This window comes from Enhydra lutris, unplaced genomic scaffold (genome assembly GCF_002288905.1).
Source record: "Enhydra lutris kenyoni isolate GAN:26980312 unplaced genomic scaffold, ASM228890v2 scaffoldscaffold36, whole genome shotgun sequence".
Lineage (NCBI taxonomy): Eukaryota > Metazoa > Chordata > Mammalia > Carnivora > Mustelidae > Enhydra > Enhydra lutris.
The window spans coordinates 635,619-654,360 of record NW_019154120.1 but is presented as its reverse complement, the minus strand read 5'-3'; the positions used below and the strand labels follow the sequence as shown (position 1 = coordinate 654,360).

The following is an 18,742-nucleotide window of genomic DNA, read 5'->3' as shown; positions in this document are numbered from 1 at the left end:
CACACACCTGCGCACGCAGTTAGGCAAGTGTGCACGCACACCTGCGCACGCAGTTAGGCAAGTGTGCACGCACACCTGCGCACGCAGTTAGGCAAGTGTGCACACAAGTGAGCATTTGTGCACTTTGCGCGTGTGCACGTGTGTACACGTGTGTGCATGTGGAGGGCACGGTGTCACTCTCCTCGCTCTCTGGCCGTGACATAGGGTACGGTGCTTCCACATCGAGGTCATTTATCTCCTCCCTTCTGGAGGCTACGCCTGGGCTCCGGTGTTCTAGGGCCTCCATCCGGGGCGTGTGAGCTACTTTCCCTGCAGTGGATACTCAGCTTGTGCTCCGGTGTCCGGTGTCCGGTGTCAGCGAAGCGTGGCCGTGAGGACGGTGTGCTTAGCCTTACTGCAATGCGGCCGGTCCCCCGTCCACACTCTCCCACGTGGGGTTCTGCTGACCACAGCCCAGACCACCTCTCAGAGACACTCTGGGTGCAGCCTGAGAAGAGGGGGGACGGAGACTTGGACTGAGACCGAAGCCATTGAGCCGTGGGGCCCAGGGCAGCCTCTGCAGTCTGTCAGAGAGGCTCAGGGCTTGGGACAGACGCAGGACCCGTCCCGAGGTCCCCCTTCTGCTTTGGTTGAACACGAGGCCATCCTTCGTCCTTCTCCATGGCTCGGCTGCTGTCATGGCAACCGCTCGACTTGCCTTCGCTGCCATCTGATGCTCTGAGGACAGCGACACCTTCCTGTCTTCTGTGTCCCTCAAGAGGGAGCCATGACCCACTCTGTCGTGACTCTTGGTCACTTGGACCTAGCTCCGGCCAGCTGAGGGGCCGGTGCTGGCCTTGTGGGAGTCTCGCCTTTGAGAGAGAGCAGGGTCCGGGCGTGGGACAGACGGGCTGCTGGACCTGCCTGGCCAGGGCTTGGCTGGCTGCCGGCACAGGGCACCGGTCCAGGCAGGTCGGCTGCACAGACAGCCCTGCAGGCGTGTGGACCGCCGTCACGGGTGACGGAGGCTCTCCAGACGTTCCTGCCTCAGAGAAGCTGGGACTTGTGGGGATGGCGTGTCCTCACTCAGGGCCACCCGTGAGCAGTGGCTCCCGGACGCCGGCAGAGCCGAGGAGGCGCACGGTCCTCCCACGACTGAATCTCCCTTCACCTTCCTGAGACGACAGCACGACGCTGACGTTCACCTGGAAAACAAGCCTGCTGTCCTGCCGTCCTGCAGTCCCACAGGTCACTTACAGGAAAGATGTCACATCGCAAGTTCTATGGTGCAAAACTGGTGGATTTTCTGCCACGGAAAATGTCAGCTCAGTGACGCTGTTGAAAATGACTTGGGGTGGTGTCTCCTGGGGCCTGGATCTCTGCTCCGCAGACGCAGTTGGGATTTCCTGCAGGTGCTTTGGGGGTGAGGCCTGAAGCTGGTGCCCGTGTCCTTGGCCTGCCTGGTTCTCCCAGTGCCCGCCTGCCCAGGAGCTGCGTCCTGACCACGGGCCACGTGCCACTGGCCCCTCTGCCTGCGTCCAGTGAGACGCACACTTGCACCTCCGTCCGTGTCTGCTCGCATGCTGTCTCGCACTGGCCCACGTGCACACGCACGCACACAGCGTGGCCGACTTCCCGAGGTCGTCCTGAGTGTCCTTACCAGGCGGCGTGGCCACGGCATTGTCACGAAGCAGGGCCTCTGGCACACTCACTGCTCAGCAACGGAGCCCGGAGCCCCCAGTGAAGGCCCGCACGGTTACTGGCAGGTGCCTGGGGGCGTGACCCGTGAAGGCCCGCATGGCCCTGTCGTGTCTGTGTTCTCAGATGGATCAAGGGCTGTCCTCCGACTGCTTGGTCCCCGTGCTCTCGTTCCTGGTTTTCTCGCTTTCTGCCCCGCTTAACGAGGTCTCCGGGGCAGCGGGTCGGCGTCTGGCGACATGTTGTACGTTTGTGTACCGCGGTGTCACAGGCACGAGTTGGTGCGACGGCTGATCCACAGGCCACAGCCACGCAGACACCGTCCCAGTCCTGCTGCCGTAGCGCCGTCCTCTCCTCGTCCAGAGACCAGGCCACTCTCCTTCTTTGGGAGGGAGCGCGTGTGGGTGTAGGAGACCCTTCTGGGGGTGGGACCCCTCGTAGGCATGGGTGCGGCTCTCTGCCCCATGAGGATTTGGGACCTGCCGTGGCAGCAGCACTCGCGCTACTCGGGTTTGCAAGTCCCTGTGGTCACTGCAAGTTCGGCATTGAAAAGGCGTCGTTGAGCCACACTTCTCTCTCCGCGCGGCTCGTGTGGGCCTCGTGGGAAGACACGAACTTCACACGGTGTGAAATGCACAATTTCCCCGTGAACGGATGGCCCGCGAGCCGTGGGCAGTGGCCTTGGGCTGGCTGTGTCCCCACGCCCCGCCGGCCGCACGTGCGCCAGCCGCCCTCGTCCAGAGGACTTGGCCCACTTGTCACTGGCCTGTCCCCTCCCCATAAGTGCTGAGCTCAGCACCAGACCTAAAAACAGGCATTTTCACGTGCGGAAGACTCAGCGGTTCTTACCCCTTGGAAACGGAATCCTGCGTTTTGTTTCGTTTAGTTGAAGCAAAGAGAGGTCGTTGTTGTGGCAGGTAATTGTTTAAATACCGTTTTGACAGACACTAGACGTGCCAGAGGCAGGAAGCCAGGCGGGGACCGTGTGAGATATTCAAATGACTTTCCTGAAAATGAACCTCGCGTTTTAAATAATAGATGTTTATCTCCCAGGATAAACCTTAAATATGCCCGTTTTCACTGAAATGGCATGTTTTTAAAAGGACGAGCTGTACCCAGAATCCACCGCGTCCCGCCGGCTCTCAGAGGCGCCACAGGGCGGTCCCGGGGGACGTGGAGGCTGTCATTTCCAAAGCGTGTGACTGCAGCGGGGCCGCGGTCGAGCCCGTGGGGCCACCTCTTCACGTCTGGAACACGCCTCAGCCACACGAGGAACCGTGTTGGCCGAAGACTCATTTACGTCTTACTGTGTTAAACGTTGTGGAACGAAAGAGCGAGTGGCCGAAATTGTGCCTTAATCAGGCTCTGATTTTACTTTTATATTTCCTCTTATAGAAACACTGATTTGAGTCTAGCTCGGCATTAAGTTCTCTGAGCTCGTTCAGTGGACAAAAGGCTGAGGGCCCTCCCCAGTGAGGCTGCGGGGAGTCGGGCAGCAGACAAGCTGGTCTCGGCTCCCACCCTGCCCAGCACCATTCCTGGGGTACACTTGTGTGTTCACGTGGGAAGAAAGCGTCTCAGCTGGGAGAGGAGACGCGTTTCATTTCTGTGGGACGGAAGCAGCCCCCGTGAGAACCGCGTCGAAACGGGCACTGTGTGTGGGCTCTCCGTGGTCAGTGAGGGACTCGTGTGCACGGGGTCACGGGATGGCGCGTGCGTGTGCAGGGCTGAGAGAAGCTGTCCCGTGGCCTCTCCACCTGCCGAACACATGGTTGCGGCTCGCCTGGGCCCCCGGCGGAGACCCTGCCGCGAGCACACGCCTGCACACACCTGTGGAGTCTGTGTCGGTCAGACGCCTGTGGGTCTGGATGGAAGTGACTCTGTGTTAATGTGGCAAAGCCAGTGGACGAGACCACGTCCACAGATGCGTGGAGCCTGTCACAGGCAGAAAATGCTGCAAACAGCCTGCCCAACGCGTATGTCTTTCCCCGACTTCCCGACCGAGCACAGTGCTCCATGGTGTGTCTAGAAAGCCCAGACGTGAGTGTGTGTGTGTGTGCATACGAGTTGCGCCTGCTGTATATTGAATGTGAGCGCACAGGTGTTTGCTGCGTGTGTGCACATGGGGTCCGAGCGTGCGTGTGCGTGTGGGGTCTCTGCATGTGTGGGGTCTGAGTGTGTGTCTGAGCATGTGGGGTCTGAGTGTATCTGTGTGCACTTGAGGTCTGAGTGTGTATGTGTGTTGCGTGTTTGCACGTGTGAGTGTACAGGTGTGTGCTGCGTGAGTGGGACACTTGGGAACCTTCTGCGTCCCCAGCCGTGCCCCCTCCTGCACTGAGCACCCATCTTCGGAGGTTGCCCAGGTGATGTCAGGGTCTCTCGCACCGTACCTGTGACTTGAGCACACGGGATGCCCCGGCCCTCAGCCCCTTCCCGGGACTCACAAGCGCCCAGTTCTCTGTCTTGGCGGTGGCAGGCCGGGCCCTGGCACTCAGGTTGCTGACTGCGTGGATCTGCGCCGAGGACAGCCTGTCATAGCGCAGATGCTCTCGTGGGAGCCTGTAAGGGGCTCATTTTCTAACTGACTCAAACAGTAAGTAAACGAGTCTCTCCCCGGCCTGGCTTTGATTAAAGGCTCGCGCTGACTTGAGTCACACTTGGAGCAGCAGGCGTGTTCCTTGGGTTGATGCTGGGGCTCGCTCGGTTTCCGTTCTCGACCGGCACTCTGACATCGGAAGCGTTTGTGTTGACGGTTCCGAGTCGGGTTGAAGACGAAGACATTCACGTGCTTGGGACGTATGTCGCGACACACTGGAGCTGGTCTCACTCGGCCCCGGGTGGCGGGGCCCGGCGTGGCTGTGTCCTCCTCCCCACGCCAGGGCACCCTGGAGAGGCGTCGGCTCTCGGCCCACGTGAAAATCGACGCGCGTGCACTTGGCACGTGGACACCTGCACTTCCCAGGAAGCGAGACGTTTGCTGCCCGACGCTGGGGAGGAGCCTACCTTCTTCCCTCCTCCCAGCCGCTGGCAAGCGCGCACCCGTGACTCAGGACAGGGCGGTTCCTTCCGAGGCCGGGGCCACATGAGGGCTGCAGCCCGGAGCTTCGGAAGGGAGTGCTCAGCGCGCGGGCCCTTCGAGTTCCCGTGGCGTCTCGCTGACCAGCACCTGGTGCTCAGCAATGGCTGACTGCGAGCGGCCGGCCTGCACCTACTGGAAGCTGCCTCTGCGCCCGGAAGGACGGCGGAGACCGGCCCTCGCCCCGCATCCCCCATCGGGGCTGTCGCTCCTGTTTCCGAAGTTTGTGGTTCTCAGGCGGCGACGTGAACGGGAGTTTGCCAACCTGCACAAACCCAGCTGCCTGGAGACGCGTGTGCGAGGGTTGGCTCTGGACGCCTCCTCACAGCCCTCCTGCCTGCGGAGAAACCCTGTGTCTGTGTTCACGTCAGAGCTCTGTGTCTCCCTGTGACGCCCCGTCACGGCCTTTGCCTCGTGCCCTCCCAGCTGCCACGCTCCTGGGGACGCCGTCCATCTGCTCCCGTTGGTGTTTGCTGCCTGCGCTGGCCCCCCGCGGGCACGGGGCCACCTACCCCGCCACCATGGTCTGGGCCTGCATTGACCAGCAGGTCCTTGTGACCCTGTATCTGCGTCCTCGGGGTGGACGAGGCGACCCCGGGTGGGTGAGGTGACCCTGGGGCGGCCTCCTTGCAGCACAGAGGCAGAGCCTGGGTGTCTACGTGGGTGTCCCTGTGCCTCCCGGCCCCGCCGCCTGCATCTTACCTGCCTGGGGCACGGAGGAGGCTGCTGTGGGGGGCTCATGCGGTGTCCAGCCCTTGCAACCGTGGCCAGTGGGTGGGATGGCGAGTATGTGTGTCCGCATCGAGGGTCATCCTTCTGTAGCTCCTCGGAGAGCACACTCTGGCTGCGGGCGGGTGGCCGTGGCCTCCTGGTGGCCCTGGTGGCATTCCTACCCAGATGCCGTCCTCATGGCAGAGTGCACTCGGTGCGTCGGACCGTGGTGTTTGAACGACCGCCTGTTGTCAAGGGAAGTGAGCACAAAAACAGAAAGTAGAAGTGAAGAAGCGTGGGGTTTCGGGGCCCATCCTGGGCTCCGGGTGGTGCTCCGGGGACGCGGGCTGGCGGGCATGGTGCTGCATGTGGCTGTCACCTGCCCCTGGAGGGGACAGGCCCTGAGCTGGGAGATCAAGGGTCCGAGTGTTTATGGCTTTCTGCACACGTCCTCTTTGCTGTTAGGACGGTTTGTGAGTGAGAAGGGGGACTTGCCCTGCCCGGCGCGTCCGAATTGTTTAGGGAAAGGGTTGTGAACGGCTTGGTGTGGCCCTGGGATCGTGGGTGGCGCCTGCTGGATGTGGTCCTTTCAGCAGGCATGTGCCAGGCAGAGAGTGGACGGTGTTGTCACAAGGTGCCAGGGAGGCACGCCCAGGGAGGAGGTAGAGGCTTTGGGGGAGGCGGGAGGAGCCGAGCACAGCCACACATCACCACTCGGTGCCCTGGGTGCTGCTCACGGTGGTGGCATGGCGCGTGTGCAAGATGAGCACCTGTGTGTGACACGTGGGTACATGGGGCACTGGGTGAGCGTGCGATGCACACACATACGGCACACGTGGGTGCGCATGTTGGAACGGAGGCAACAGGAGTGCTCCCAGCCAGCATGGGACTAGGAGTCTGTCACAGAGACGCGGACGGGGACCGCGCCGTGGGGGGACTTCGCGCCGAGCACCGGCTGAGCGTTTTTCCAGTGAATCAGCCTCTGCTGGCGCACACCAGGCGGGCTCGGAGCTGTGGGCCGGCACGCATACGGAGGCTTCTCCTTCTCTCGCCAGCTTCACGGCTACTTGGAGAACGAGCCACTCACACTACAGCTGTTCATCGGGACGGCCGACGACCGCCTACTGAGACCCCACGCCTTCTACCAGGTCCACCGGATCACGGGCAAGACCGTCTCCACCACCAGTCACGAAGCCATTCTCTCCAACACCAAAGTCCTGGAGATCCCGCTGTTGCCGGAGAACAACATGCGAGCCATGTGAGCTGTGCGCGTGACCGGGGCGCTCGGGGCAGGCGCTGGGCCGCGGGGCCTCCCCCAGCCTCTGGCCCGGGCTCCACACCCGTGGAAGCCACAGATCCGTAGGGGGACGGGTTTTTGTAGGGCCTCTGCCTCTGGGCATGTGGCACTTGAGCAGCTCGGTCCCTGTGGCCAGTCCCCCTTGTGCCTGCGTTCACCTCCTGAACACAACACCGGGTCATTTCTGAGTTCGGGGGTGACCGCACAGCGACACTGACGGTGGGTGGGGTGCAGAGTTCTCTCTGGGGGGGCTCTGTCATCGCCGATGTGCGTTTGGACTGCCCTCGTGGCTCCAAGGAAGCCGTCTCTGGGCTGACGACTGACCTTAAGAGGTCCGTACCCGCGGCCTCCTCCCCTCCTCCCGACGACTGTAGGGCGCCCCACGCTCCGCTCCCAGGGTGTGAGGAGCGAGCCGTCTCCTGGGCGTGCTGTCGCGTGGGCCCGGTGGGCTCGGCTGGGGGCAGAGCGGAGACGCCCTGTGTGGCACATCAGGGACTAAAGGGCAGGTGTGGACCCTTGTTCCGAGTAGCGTGGACTGTGCTGGGATCCTGAAGCTCAGAAACTCAGACATCGAGCTGCGGAAAGGGGAGACGGACATCGGGAGGAAGAACACCAGGGTCAGGCTGGTCTTCCGGGTCCACATCCCGCAGCCCAGCGGCCGGATGCTGTCCCTGCAAGTGGCCTCGAACCCCATCGAGTGCTGTGAGTATCGGAGCCGGCCCCGTGTCCCACACTCTGTTTCGTGGCACCTTTCCTGTCCTTGTGCGTGGAGACTTGTGAGCTGTCCTCATGTGTGCATCACTCTTGTCCCTTGCCCGTGGCAGCAGCCCCCAAAAGCTCGCCGTGCTGGGTTCGGGTTCGCAGGCTCTGTGTGCGGCAGGGCCCCTGCTCCTGGCACCTGCGGGGAAGAGGAGAGCTTGTTCCAAAACGCCCAGAAGCTTGCACTTGTCACCGTGAGCTAATCCCTCCCGTTTCAGAAACCTGGCGGGATCCTGGCGTCCAGTCCATGGGGCTGCGCGGACCTAAGCTCGCAGCTCGTGTGCGACTCACTCACCCTCCCTCCCAGCCCCTGCTCGTCTCTTCTCTCGTCGTGCGTGTGATTCGGGGCGTCTGGCCTCGAGCCCGAGCGCTCTGCTCCTGCGGGGCCGTGGCCGCAGCAAGTGCTCAGTGTCCCCGGGGCGTGACTGTGCTGACTTTTGTCCGCCCGCGAGGCTGTTGGTGGAGGTCTCACAAGTGCCCGTGCCCAGGCCTTGAGCGGGGCGCCCCGGAGGTCTCTCTGTGTTCTTGTAGGAAGTGTGGCTGGCCCACCCTCCCCCTGGCCACTGTCCGAGTCTCTCCTGTCCGGCGACCCCTCTTCCTTCCCTTGTAGGGTGTGGCTGCCCCCACGGCTCGCTGTCCCTTGTCTCAGTGGAAGGGCTGGGTTTGGTTCGCTCACCTCTGACCTGACCGTCCGACCTACCTCAGAGCCTAGGACTCCTTCCCCGCAGTGTCTGTCCCGTGGCCCCAACGTGGAGCCCCACAGACACCCGTCCCCACGCCTCAGCATGGCCCAGGGCTCTGCCACAGGCCACTGCACATGCCCGAGGCTCGGCCTCCTCCCTGCAGACCCACCGGCTGGGTGAGAACCGCGTATGTGTAGCTGGCCACGGGAACTTTGGGTTGATGGCCTCACGGCGCCCCGTCCTCCCCAGGTGACCCCACTTCCCTGCATTCCGCACCTTGCTACCTCACGGCTGCTGGCCTTGTCCCAGACCCTCTCGTCCCGTGGCTCCATGGACAGGACCCAGGGTCCCGAGACCCCACCCCCAGTTTCCACAGGGCCTGCGGCCAGGCCTCACCATGGCTCCCAGCTGCAAGAGCCCGTGGACACAGCGTCCGGATGGGCGCTTCTTACCTGGAGTCGTGTATCCCGTCCACAAGCAGCACCCGTGTCACCCTAGAGGCTGAGGGTCCCCCCCTGGAGTGGCCTGTTCATGCTCAGACCTGCACCTCTGCTCACGCCCTTGTGACTTGGCGTTCCCGCCAGCACAGATCAGACGTCCGCCTGCTGTGCTCGTGTCCACGTGGTGCCACGAACCCGCATCTCGTGCAGGAGGCCGTCCATGTACGCGCCGCGCCCCCACCAGAGCCCGAGATGCTGCTGGGAGGTGCCCGTTTCTGACAGGCTGGACGACCCCGGGGTGCTGTCTCAGGTCACGGCATGAGGTGGGGCCGGGGACACATGCTCACTCTCCCTGTTCTGACCCCACGCAGCCCAGCGCTCGGCCCAGGAGCTGCCCCTCGTGGAGAAACAGAGTGCGGCCAGCTGCCCTGTCCTTGGTGGGAAGAAGATGGTCCTGTCCGGCCACAACTTCCTGCAAGACTCCAAAGTCATCTTCGTGGAGAAAGCTCCAGGTACTTCCTTACCAACAGACCAGGGCGTGCTTGCCGCTTTGGGAGCTGAGGGGGTCAGTTCCTAGAAGGCAGAGCAAGGCCGCTCGCTGGGTCTACACGTGCTGGGCAGTGGAAGCAAACCCTCTGGCTCTGCCATGCTTCCAGGCCTGCCGCCGCTGGCTGCCCGTGGCCCCTTGCCCTTTGCCCAGACTGGACGGACGTATGCTTCTTGGCTCTGAGCAGCCCCTGCTCACGGCCACTACGTGGCTGAGTTGGGCAGCGCCGTTCTGCTCTGTGTAGACGAGGGCTTCTTGTTACTCTGGACCACAGCCTTCTTGGTGGCAGGTGTGTGGATGCAGAGCGGCTGTGGTAGGCGGTGGACCCGCACTTGGACTGGAGGCCTCCCCACTGCCTTTGGCATCCTTCTGGCCCCCTTCTTGGTGCCGCCCCAGGATGCAGAACGGGTGCCGCTGTCCTCCGTGGCCCGTGGCCCCCGGGACTCTCAGTGCAGGTGTAGACCTGTGTGCTCAGCGGTACAGCCGGGCTGCTGCACGGGCGAGCTGGACGGTCTCTCTTCTCTGATGTTTGGGTGATAGCCCCGGCTGTGCACGCAGCCTCCCACCCCCCGGGACGCCCAACCCATCCGGGGAGAGGCCAGCGGGCACTCGCATACATAGCCAACTAGGGCAGGCGACAGTGTGTGTGGGGCTCGGCTCTCGCAGAAGCTCTCTGCGGCTTTGACTTCGAGCCAGGTCCCTGCTGAGCGTGGCCCGCAGGCACGAGGCCCTGCCCCCGATCGCAGGCCTGCGCTTCCTCCTCCCCGTTAATGGAGGGCACGGGTGCAGGACCCACGCTCACCACTGGAGACCACGGCAGGGTTCAGCCTCCACAACAGGGTCTTGATTTTGTGCCGAGAGCGGGAAGCTTAAGTGCGTCCATCAAGAGGGACTTGAAAGTCCTGTGCGCTGCGCACGCCCGGGCTGTGTGATCACACGCACGACTGGAAAACGCGAATTACAGGGAAAACCCACCAAGCATAACGAGCAGGAGAATTTGTGTTACTGCAGCATTCTTCTTTGAAGGAGCCTAATTTTGAAAGATTTAACCTTTTGAGCTTTCAACGTGTGAATAAGTGTGTGGGGGGAGGGGCCGCGAGGCAGTGTTCTGCCGGCCACGCAGCCAGGCGATGTGCCGGGACGTGGCCCAAGTCGCTGCTTTTCAGGCTGTGGCGTGAAGGGGGAGTGTCCGCGGCTTCCTTCCCTGTCTTCCCTGACCGGGCATCATCTTGGCCCTGTGTTGGGACTCTGGGGCGCCTCCTGGATGCTCCTGCTCTGTGGGAGCCGTGGGGCTCCTTCTGCTGGGTGGGCTCTCCCAGCCCAGCTGGCCCGCTCAGCCCCAGATCTTTGCTCCGTGGCCTGGTGGTGCCATACAGAGGTTGGCCGCGAGCCCGAGGTGTGGGGACGTAGTCCGCGGGTGCGTGCCCGGCGCCATCCTCCTCTGGGGGCCCTCTGACCCCGCTCCTGCAGCAGCCCTGAGCCCCGTGCACGGCTAACGAGACGCGGACATGTGTGGCGATGTGGTCGCAGGCTCGCCTGTCCCAAGTGAGTGTGAACGCCGTGGCCACACGTCGGGATGCTGTCGCTGGGGTGTGTTGTGTTTGAATGAGGTGGTTGGACGCTCACACACACACACACACACACACACACACACATCATGTTTCCAAAAGAAGGGACCCCATGTCAGCTTTGATCCTGGCACAGCATCATTCTGCTCTGACGCGTCCCGCTGCACCCTGAAACCATCGGAGGCTTTCCTAGTCGGTTTTGTGGAGAAACCGCTGTAGTCACTTTGGGTCATAGTTGTCCTGCAGGCTTTAGATGAGGTCATCGGTCTGTTGCAGAAGTCGGTCTTTAAACCGCCGTTTGGCACCAAGGCCAGAATGTGAGCAGGGAGACCCTCTTCGAGGAAGCCCTGACTGGGAGTCGCACCGGATAGGCCCACGTGGTCCCCGTCCCTTGGGCTGCTCTGGGTGTCTCAGGAGCACCCACCACCCCGTGTCCGGGCCTCCCTGCCCTCTCTCCGGACTCACGCACTCGTGGCCTGTGACTTGGTGAGGGCTGTAGGTAGCGGTTCTTCCCGCCTGGGGGCCTGCTGCACCTGCTGCGCTCCCGTGACCGGTGTGCCTGCCCTCCTGGGGGGAGCGGGTCGGAGAGGGAGGACGCCTGGCACCTGCGCTGAGAGCCTGGTTCAGTGTCCTCGTAGGTGGCAGCCCTGGCTTCTCTGGTGGGCGCTGGTGAGTCCCCATGGGCCAGCTCAGGTGGGAGGAGGGACTGTGGGGACCTTGCGAGACAGGTGAAGTGAGTGGGAGCAGGTGTGTGTGTGTCGGGCCGTGTGTGAGCGGATTTGTACAGTCTGTGTCTGTGTGAGGATCCCTCTGTTGCTGCAGGGGTGCGGCCACATCTTGTGGCAGGGACAGTGTGTACAGGAGCCCCACGTGCCCTGTAGTCTCTCTGCTCCAGCCTGGGCATGGTGGGGCGGGGCTGCGGGCTGTGGTCACCTGGTGGTGGTCTGGCAGCGAGGGCACAGTGGCAGCCCAGTGGGTGACCATACCTCCTGTCCCGGCCTGGTCCAGGGCCGTGGCCACGGGTCCCACTTCCTTGGCTCGCGGGCTCTGAGAGGTTTCTGGAGATCGTGTGGACATGGACACAGCCGGCTAGGGGGCAGTGGGTCCCACACGTGCAGGTCCTCACATGGCGCGGAGGTCCCGGGCATGGTTGTGGGAGGGGGTCCATAAGGACAGCCGCTGCGCCTGGCCCTCCCGCATCCGCGTGCCCTGAGGTGACGTCCGTGGGCAGTGTTTTCGGGTGGCCCACAGGCTTCATAGGCAGCAGGTACATTCCTCCGGGGCCTGGCCACGCAGGGTGGAAACAGCTGGTGCTTCTTGGATGGTGTCACCTGGGACCACGTGCAGGACCGATGGTGCTAGAAGCCGTGCTTGTTTCCAGGAAGTGGAAGCGGGCAGCAAGCCGGTGTGTGGTCTGGACAAGGCTTCTTCTCACACTGCGGCCTCCCCCATAGCCGGGAACTCCGGGGTATTCTAAGGTGTCTCAGGAGCAGCCCAACCGGCAGGATGGTGGCAGGGGGGTGCCATACAGAGGCCCTGTGGGGTCAGCGTGTGTCGCCGAGCCCCCCCCTCCTCCCCAGCTTACTGACGCCCCAGGATGCTCTGGTGCCCCCTGGGGAGGTGTGGCCTCAGCCCAGCCCGGTGGGAATTCCAGCCCCTCATCGGGCTGTCCTATGCTCCCAAAATGCTCTCTGGACCCTCCATTTGAGGGACAGGGGCGGCCCCTGAGGGTTCAGCGTGACCTTGGGTCCTGGTCCTTCCTGGGGCATGGGGTCCCGTGCTGGGGGATGTGTGGAGGACCCAGCGTGGGCAGGAGGGCCTTTCTGCAGGCCCCTGTGGCGCTTCCCGAGTCAGGCCTTGCACCGTTGCTGGGAGATGCTTGTCCCTGAAATTTCTTTTCTCTGGGCTGGTGGCCAGTCTTTCCTTGTGGTTTGCCCCCAAGCCACGCCCAGGTCCTCCCGGGTCAGCACCGAGGGGACATCCAGAAAGCAGGTGCGGGTCCCACCCCAGCGGTGAGAGTTTTCTGTTCCAGATCCCACCCTCTCGCACCCACTGGGAAGGGGAAGGGGCGCGGGAGAGGGTGGGTGTGGAGAGGATGCTGCTGGACAAGGTCACACAGGCTACCCCTTGCTCCTGTCTCCAGGCCATGGACACGCGGGTTGGAGAACTTAGGTTTTGTGTCACTCTGTTGAGATTAAACTCACATACTGTGCAGCTCAGACATTTAAGGCTCAGGGGTCGTTGGTCCCTTCGGAGCCGGTGGCCATCCCACTCATGCCCCGTCCACCCCATCCTCCCCGCCTGGCAGCTTTGAGCCGCGTCTGTCCGTGTAGCTCCACCAGTTGGGACAGCTCCTGGACACTGCCCTGTGGGTCCCGCGGCATCCGGCGGCTGGCCCGAGAGCATCTCAGGTGCCCCGGGCAGGGGTGTGGGTGGGACTTCGTCCCTCTTGAGGCCGGTCGTGTTCCATCGTGTGGACGGACTGTGTGGTCCTATGCACTTGTGGTGTGGACGGGACCTGCGCCCGCCTCTTGGCTGTGGTGTGCCCCACACTGGACCACAAGCTTCTGTGTGGATACGTGTGCCCTTCCTGGTGTGGCCCGGGCGCGGGGTCCCGGCTGAGGACTGCCGTGTCCAGCCGTGCGGGGTCCGGCCGGGCTGAGCCGCGTCTCTTTCTTGCTCGGGAGCATCTTCTGCAGGAAACGGGCTGCTCTGAGCGGCGCTGGGGGCCCGAGTCTGTGGCCTGGGGAGTTTCAGAGATTAAGGGGCATGAATGTGGGGGCGTCCCTCCCCCGGGTAGGACCCACCTGACCAGAACAGCCCCAGAGTTGTCTCCTCCGTGGCCCCACGGGAGTGTGGAGGGGCCCCGTTGGTGCCTCTCGCTTTGCCCGCAGCTGGTGACAGCGTGTGGCCTGTCCGTGGCCCGCAGACAGGCGGGGAGGGGACCACAGCCGGGAGCACGTCCCGCCACATGGCCGTGTGCTTCTGTCCGATCCCGCCTCTGTTGTCTCTATCCTGCCTGTTGGCTGTGCGACGGGCAAACCCCTTCCGCGGGTGCCGTGACTCGGAAGGAAGCCAGTCCTCTTGCCGGGGGCTGGAGTCACCGTGTCCAGGAGACTGCCGATGCTCGCACGGAGAGTGGGGGCCCCCACGTGTGGCCCTGTTGGGCCCAGAGCCTGCCCGGGAGCTGTGTGACTAAGAGCTGGGCTGGAGGCAGCCGCAGCCCAGCGTGGAATCCTCCCGGTGGCGGGTGTGGCGGGGAAGCCTTTCTGATGACTCACGCTGCAGGGAATTCCCTAATGATTCCGAATAGTTTTACTTCTGGGCTTGCGCACAGTTTCCTACCGAAGACGTCGGGAGCTCTAGATAGGGCTGGAGCTCCAAGCTTGTTTGGGGCTGGCCCTTCCCGTCCCCACAGAGGCTGAGGCTTTGCTTGGCCCAGAGACTGGACGCCCAGAGGCTGGACGGCGGGCCCCGGGTACCACCAGCTCCTGGGGAGACCAGCAGCCATGTCCCTGTGGTGCTGGTGCACGTGGGAAGCACTTTTGTAATTGCCTCGAGTCCACGGTGATGAGCCACATTGAATGGCCTTGGACAGTCTGTACACGTTTCTGTGTCTGTGTAAGTGGACAGCAGCTCAGGTAGGACCCTCAGTAAGAATGGGCCACGTGGCAGTCCCTGTGCACTGTCTCAACCGCAGATACAGAGTCAGGGCCTATAGGGCCGGCGCCCAGGACCGCTTCCCAGGCCTCAGGTGGGCAGGAAAGTGCGGACAAGCAGCTCCTGAGCGGGGGCCTTTCCGAAGCTGGCGATCGGCCGCGGTGCTGATGGTCCGTGGACGGGCGTCTGGCAGGGTTGGCATTGGGGAAGCTGAACGTGGCGTGCACAGGGGCCCGCGTGGCTTGTGGGCCCTGGGCCGACACTCTGACGAGGACGGGCACCCACAGGCCCAGGAGGGGCTCCGCTGGCGCGCGGGCTGCGGCCCACGGGGACGCCAACAGCTTCACGATGTGGATGAGCTTGCGAGACGTGCTCACAGGAAGGCCGGGTCTGCTCTGACCCCTCCTGGAGGGCAGATGGTGGGCGTGGGGTCCCTTTGCTGCCAAACACCCTCTCCCTGCCCCTCGTGGGCCTCGGTTTCCCTCCCACCCCTGCATGCTGGCTGTGGCCCCCACCGGGAGGCCCGGACACTCCTGGGATTTCCTCAGGGAAACCCGAGCCGCGCTTTCCACCGACACACGAGAGCCAGCAGCGGCCAGGGCTGCCCCCGCCGTCCAGGCCGTAACGCTGAAAGTTCTGTTTCTCTAAAGTTGTTTTAAGAGGCACCAAACACGAGGGACTTGCTTACAGGAAGAACAACTTCGATTTCCTTCGACCGGTAGTGGGCGGGGCCCCTGCCCGCGAGCCCGAGGCCGGTCTGGCCTGTGTGGCCCGGACGGCTCGTCTGGTCCGCACGCAGGGCAGCATCGCCAGCTCCCCCGGCTCGTGGTCGTCCGTCAGCTCCGGGAGCCGGGGTGCGGGGGTGCTTCTGCCCTCCGGGAAGTGAGCAGCTTTGTACAAGTCTTGGTGCCGTGGAGAACGGCCTGGGGTAGTTTTGTTTCCGATTCTGTTTTGCCGGAGATGTGGACGCTGATCCCTTGGGCGGCCAGTCTGCATTTTATCATTGAGTGGGTTCATCTGGTGGGTAATGCGTGCTGGGACCTCGGGCGTCCCGAGGTGCTGGTGTGGTCCTGGCAAGTTGACCCTGCTCTGGGCTCTGGGTGACTCACACTTCCTCCCTCTGTCTCCACCCTCCACCCCTGCCCGCCCGCACTGTCAGGCACAAACAGATTTTGTCTACTTCGTTGATAGAGTTTAGGGTCTGTGAGGCACATACATCTCTTCTTTGCAAACAGAGCAGGAGCAGAAACTAAGTGTGTTTCACTGTCATTGTTCACTGGGGACAGAGTTGATAGAAGATGGGGAGAGGGGACACCTTGGCAGGAGACTGACCCCTGCTCATTCAGATTAGCTACCCAGCCAGTCCCCACACAGTTGGCCGGCAGTAGAGGGTTTCCAAAGGCCAAGAACTCGGTTGCCGACCTTCCCGCCAGCGGGCTTCTCGGGGCTCCCTCCCTCGCTGGCCTGGGCCGCAGGACACTGAGCCTTTCAAGGCCGGTTGGGAAACTTTTTACTTTTTTTTAAGCATGCAAACGGCCGCTGGGGTAAGGATAAAAATACCATGTTTTGCATTTCTGTATCCTGATGTGGCAAGGAGTTGTCACAGAAGGGATTTTCTCATTTAGCCGGGAGCTCCTGTGAGCAGAGGCCGGATTGTGGGTCCTGGGCCCTCACTCGTTAGAAGAGCTCTGCTCCCAGGACGTGCAGAGGTGTTGCCGGCCCAGGCCATTTGGCCCACACTCCCCGGCGTACCGACCGCAAGGGTGGAGGGGGTGGGCACGAGTGCCTGGGTCCTGGAGTCTCCCCTGGCCTCACACTCCCGTGACAGAGCTTGTGCCTATGGATGTAGGCAGGGTGGGGGCAGATTTCTGGGGTGCTCCCTGCGTGTGGTTCCCTCCCACAGAGCCCAGGGCCTTTGGGCTGCACCAGGCTCCCTGCCGTACGTCTGGGCCGGGCACGTCCTCTCTGCTGTCAACCCTGCACGTGACTGTTCATTCTTACGAGCTAACAGCCAGTAGGGCCCGAGCTGATCAGAGGGCAGCGGTCTCCGGGGTCCCCTGTGCTTGGCGAAGGCCCTTGGTTTGGGGTGGTGGGCTCAGCCAGGCCCCCGGAGTGATGCGCTTCCCTCTGCCCCTTTCTTCTAGACGGTCACCACATCTGGGAGATGGAGGCGAAGATGGACAGAGAGCTGTGCCAGCCGGTGAGTACGGCCAGACACGCAGCCTGTGGTGGCGCCGGGCGGCTCTGGAGGCTGGGCTGGGGTTGCCAGGCGGTGTGCGGAGCTCTCCTGCTCACAGGAGCGACGAGAACCACCAGGCAGAATCCCGGAGCACAGAGCGGAAACTACGGTGAAGCGCTTCTAGGAGCTCGTGCTCTGGGGACACAGGACATGCTGGAGGCAGGACCCTGGCCCGGGAGGCACCCCACACCCCCAGCACTGAGGGCTGCAGGCTCCTGCGGGGGTCGGGGGCTCGCACCAAGCCAACGTCCTGGTGGTCCCGCGGGCAGCCCGCCGCTGTGAGCGTGAGTGGCCCCTCACCTGCCCCTGCACGCCGGGCCGCAGGAGGTCCCACCAGCGTCCTTGGCGCCCGTCACCCAGCAGGCTGTCGTTCTGCACGGGAACTAGGTGTGGCCAGATCTCATGTAGGCACTGGCAGGCCGCGGAGGTGGGGCCCGCAGACCCGGCACGCACGCCCCACCCGACGCCCGGCTGCCCCCGGCCCCTCACTACAGTTTGCACGTGCAGGGCCCCCGCGGGTGCTGACGGACGGTGCCCTACGCAGGCTTTCTGCGGCTCGTGCTGGCCGGCACGCTGTTCTGTCCCCCTCCCACCCCGTCCCCTTCACCAGGGCCTTTGTGTTGAACGTGGGCTTCTTTGAGACAGCAGCTGGCTGGTTCCGACGGTCTGCCTGTCCAGGTTGGCACTGGAAGGGATTCTCGGAGCGGTGGGACTAGGGTCTCCCGTGCAGCATGTGTGCGCTGCTTGGTCCTAGAGAGGCAGTGGGTGTCTGCGGGCTCACCTGACGTCCACTGTGCCCAGCCGGTGGCTGAGGGTAGACATTCAAAGTTCTCCCAAGCTCCGTAGCTCACTGTCCTGCTCACGGATGGGCGAGTGCGGCCCCTCGCTCACCCTGCTGACCGCGGGCAGGCGTGTGTGGCCGTTCTGTCAGCGGGAAGTTGGCTTATTCAGTGCTGGGGAGGGAGTGTCCTGTGTTCCGGGGGCTCCGGGGGCCCGGGTGTTACAGCAGGCTTCCCAGGGAGCCTTTGGGTGGGGGGATTTCTGAAGCTGTTAGGTCGTCCTCTCTGCCCTGCGGCTGGAGGGACTCCTGAGTCAGGAGGGGAGCCCCCGGCCGCCAGGGAGGCGATAGTCTGACGGCTGTGCGCACAGCGAGCCCAGGCAGCCCAGGTCCCCCACAGGCGGCTGCATCAGAACCCAGTAGGTTACCTGTGACTTCAGCTTCCCTTTCCAAAGCTCTAATCCATTTACCAGAAGCCTTTACAGCTGGAGTCGGATGGAAAAGGTTCCTCCCTGGCCCCAGGGGAAACCTGTGCCTGGGAGCTCAGTCCCCTCCCGTGATGTCCAGGCCTCCTCCCGCCCTCGGGACCTCCCACGAGCATGCGGCTCCTGCAGGTCCCGTCCCATTTCCCGCCTGCCCGAGGACGCCCCGTGGGCTGTGGGCCGTGCGGTTCCTCGACGGGGCTCTCCTGGCTCAGCAGGGCTCCAGGTGCAGATGGCTCCCGGGTTTGTCGTAAGCAGACACCTGGCAGAGGGACAGAGGCCACCGGCCGTCTCCAGCAGCCTCCCCGTGCGCCCAGGCCTGTGAGGGCCCCCCGGCCCCCACTCCCCCGAGCAGGGAAGAATCCTAAGGCTTTTCGTTTCCAGACAATTCCTGCCAAGTTTCCACAGTCAGGTTTAGCGTCGTTGACTTGCCGTTTGGCTGGAGCGTTTGCGTCCGTTGAAGGAAGGTTAGCAGGCGGAAAGGGGTGTGAGAGAGACCTTAACGGTCCGTGTGAATGAGGGTGTGCTTTCGCTGTGCAAGTCAAGCTTCTTACCTCTTAATCAAGGCTTTTACATCATGAAGGAACAGGGTAGTCATTGTGGAAATTTGGAAAACCTAAGAAAGTGAAAAACGCAGGCACCTCACGCAGTTTCACCACTGCTACCGTTTGGTCCTGCCCGGCTTTCCGTGGCGTGGGTGTGCGTGTACGTGTGTGCGTGCGTGAGGGTGTGGTGAGTGTACTGTGCGCGCGCGTGTGTGAACGTGTGTGCGCGTGCGTGCGGGTCTGGGTGTGGCGTGTGTGAGTGTGTGTACACGCACGTGGC

General features: G+C 63.2%; 1 protein-coding gene across 8 annotated transcripts in view; it reads left to right on the top strand.

The window, feature by feature from the left end:
- The window catches only part of LOC111154209 (nuclear factor of activated T-cells 1), a 96,244-nt gene that overhangs the window by 35,212 nt on the left and 42,290 nt on the right, over positions 1-18,742 (top strand). For all 8 annotated transcript variants that reach the window (XM_022513659.1, XM_022513661.1, XM_022513660.1 and 5 more), the window contains exons 4-7: positions 6,520-6,722; positions 7,291-7,463; positions 9,015-9,155; positions 16,563-16,618. In XM_022513659.1, coding sequence (XP_022369367.1) covers positions 6,520-6,722; positions 7,291-7,463; positions 9,015-9,155; positions 16,563-16,618 — 573 coding nt within the window. The remainder of the gene's footprint in view (positions 1-6,519; positions 6,723-7,290; positions 7,464-9,014; positions 9,156-16,562; positions 16,619-18,742) is intronic.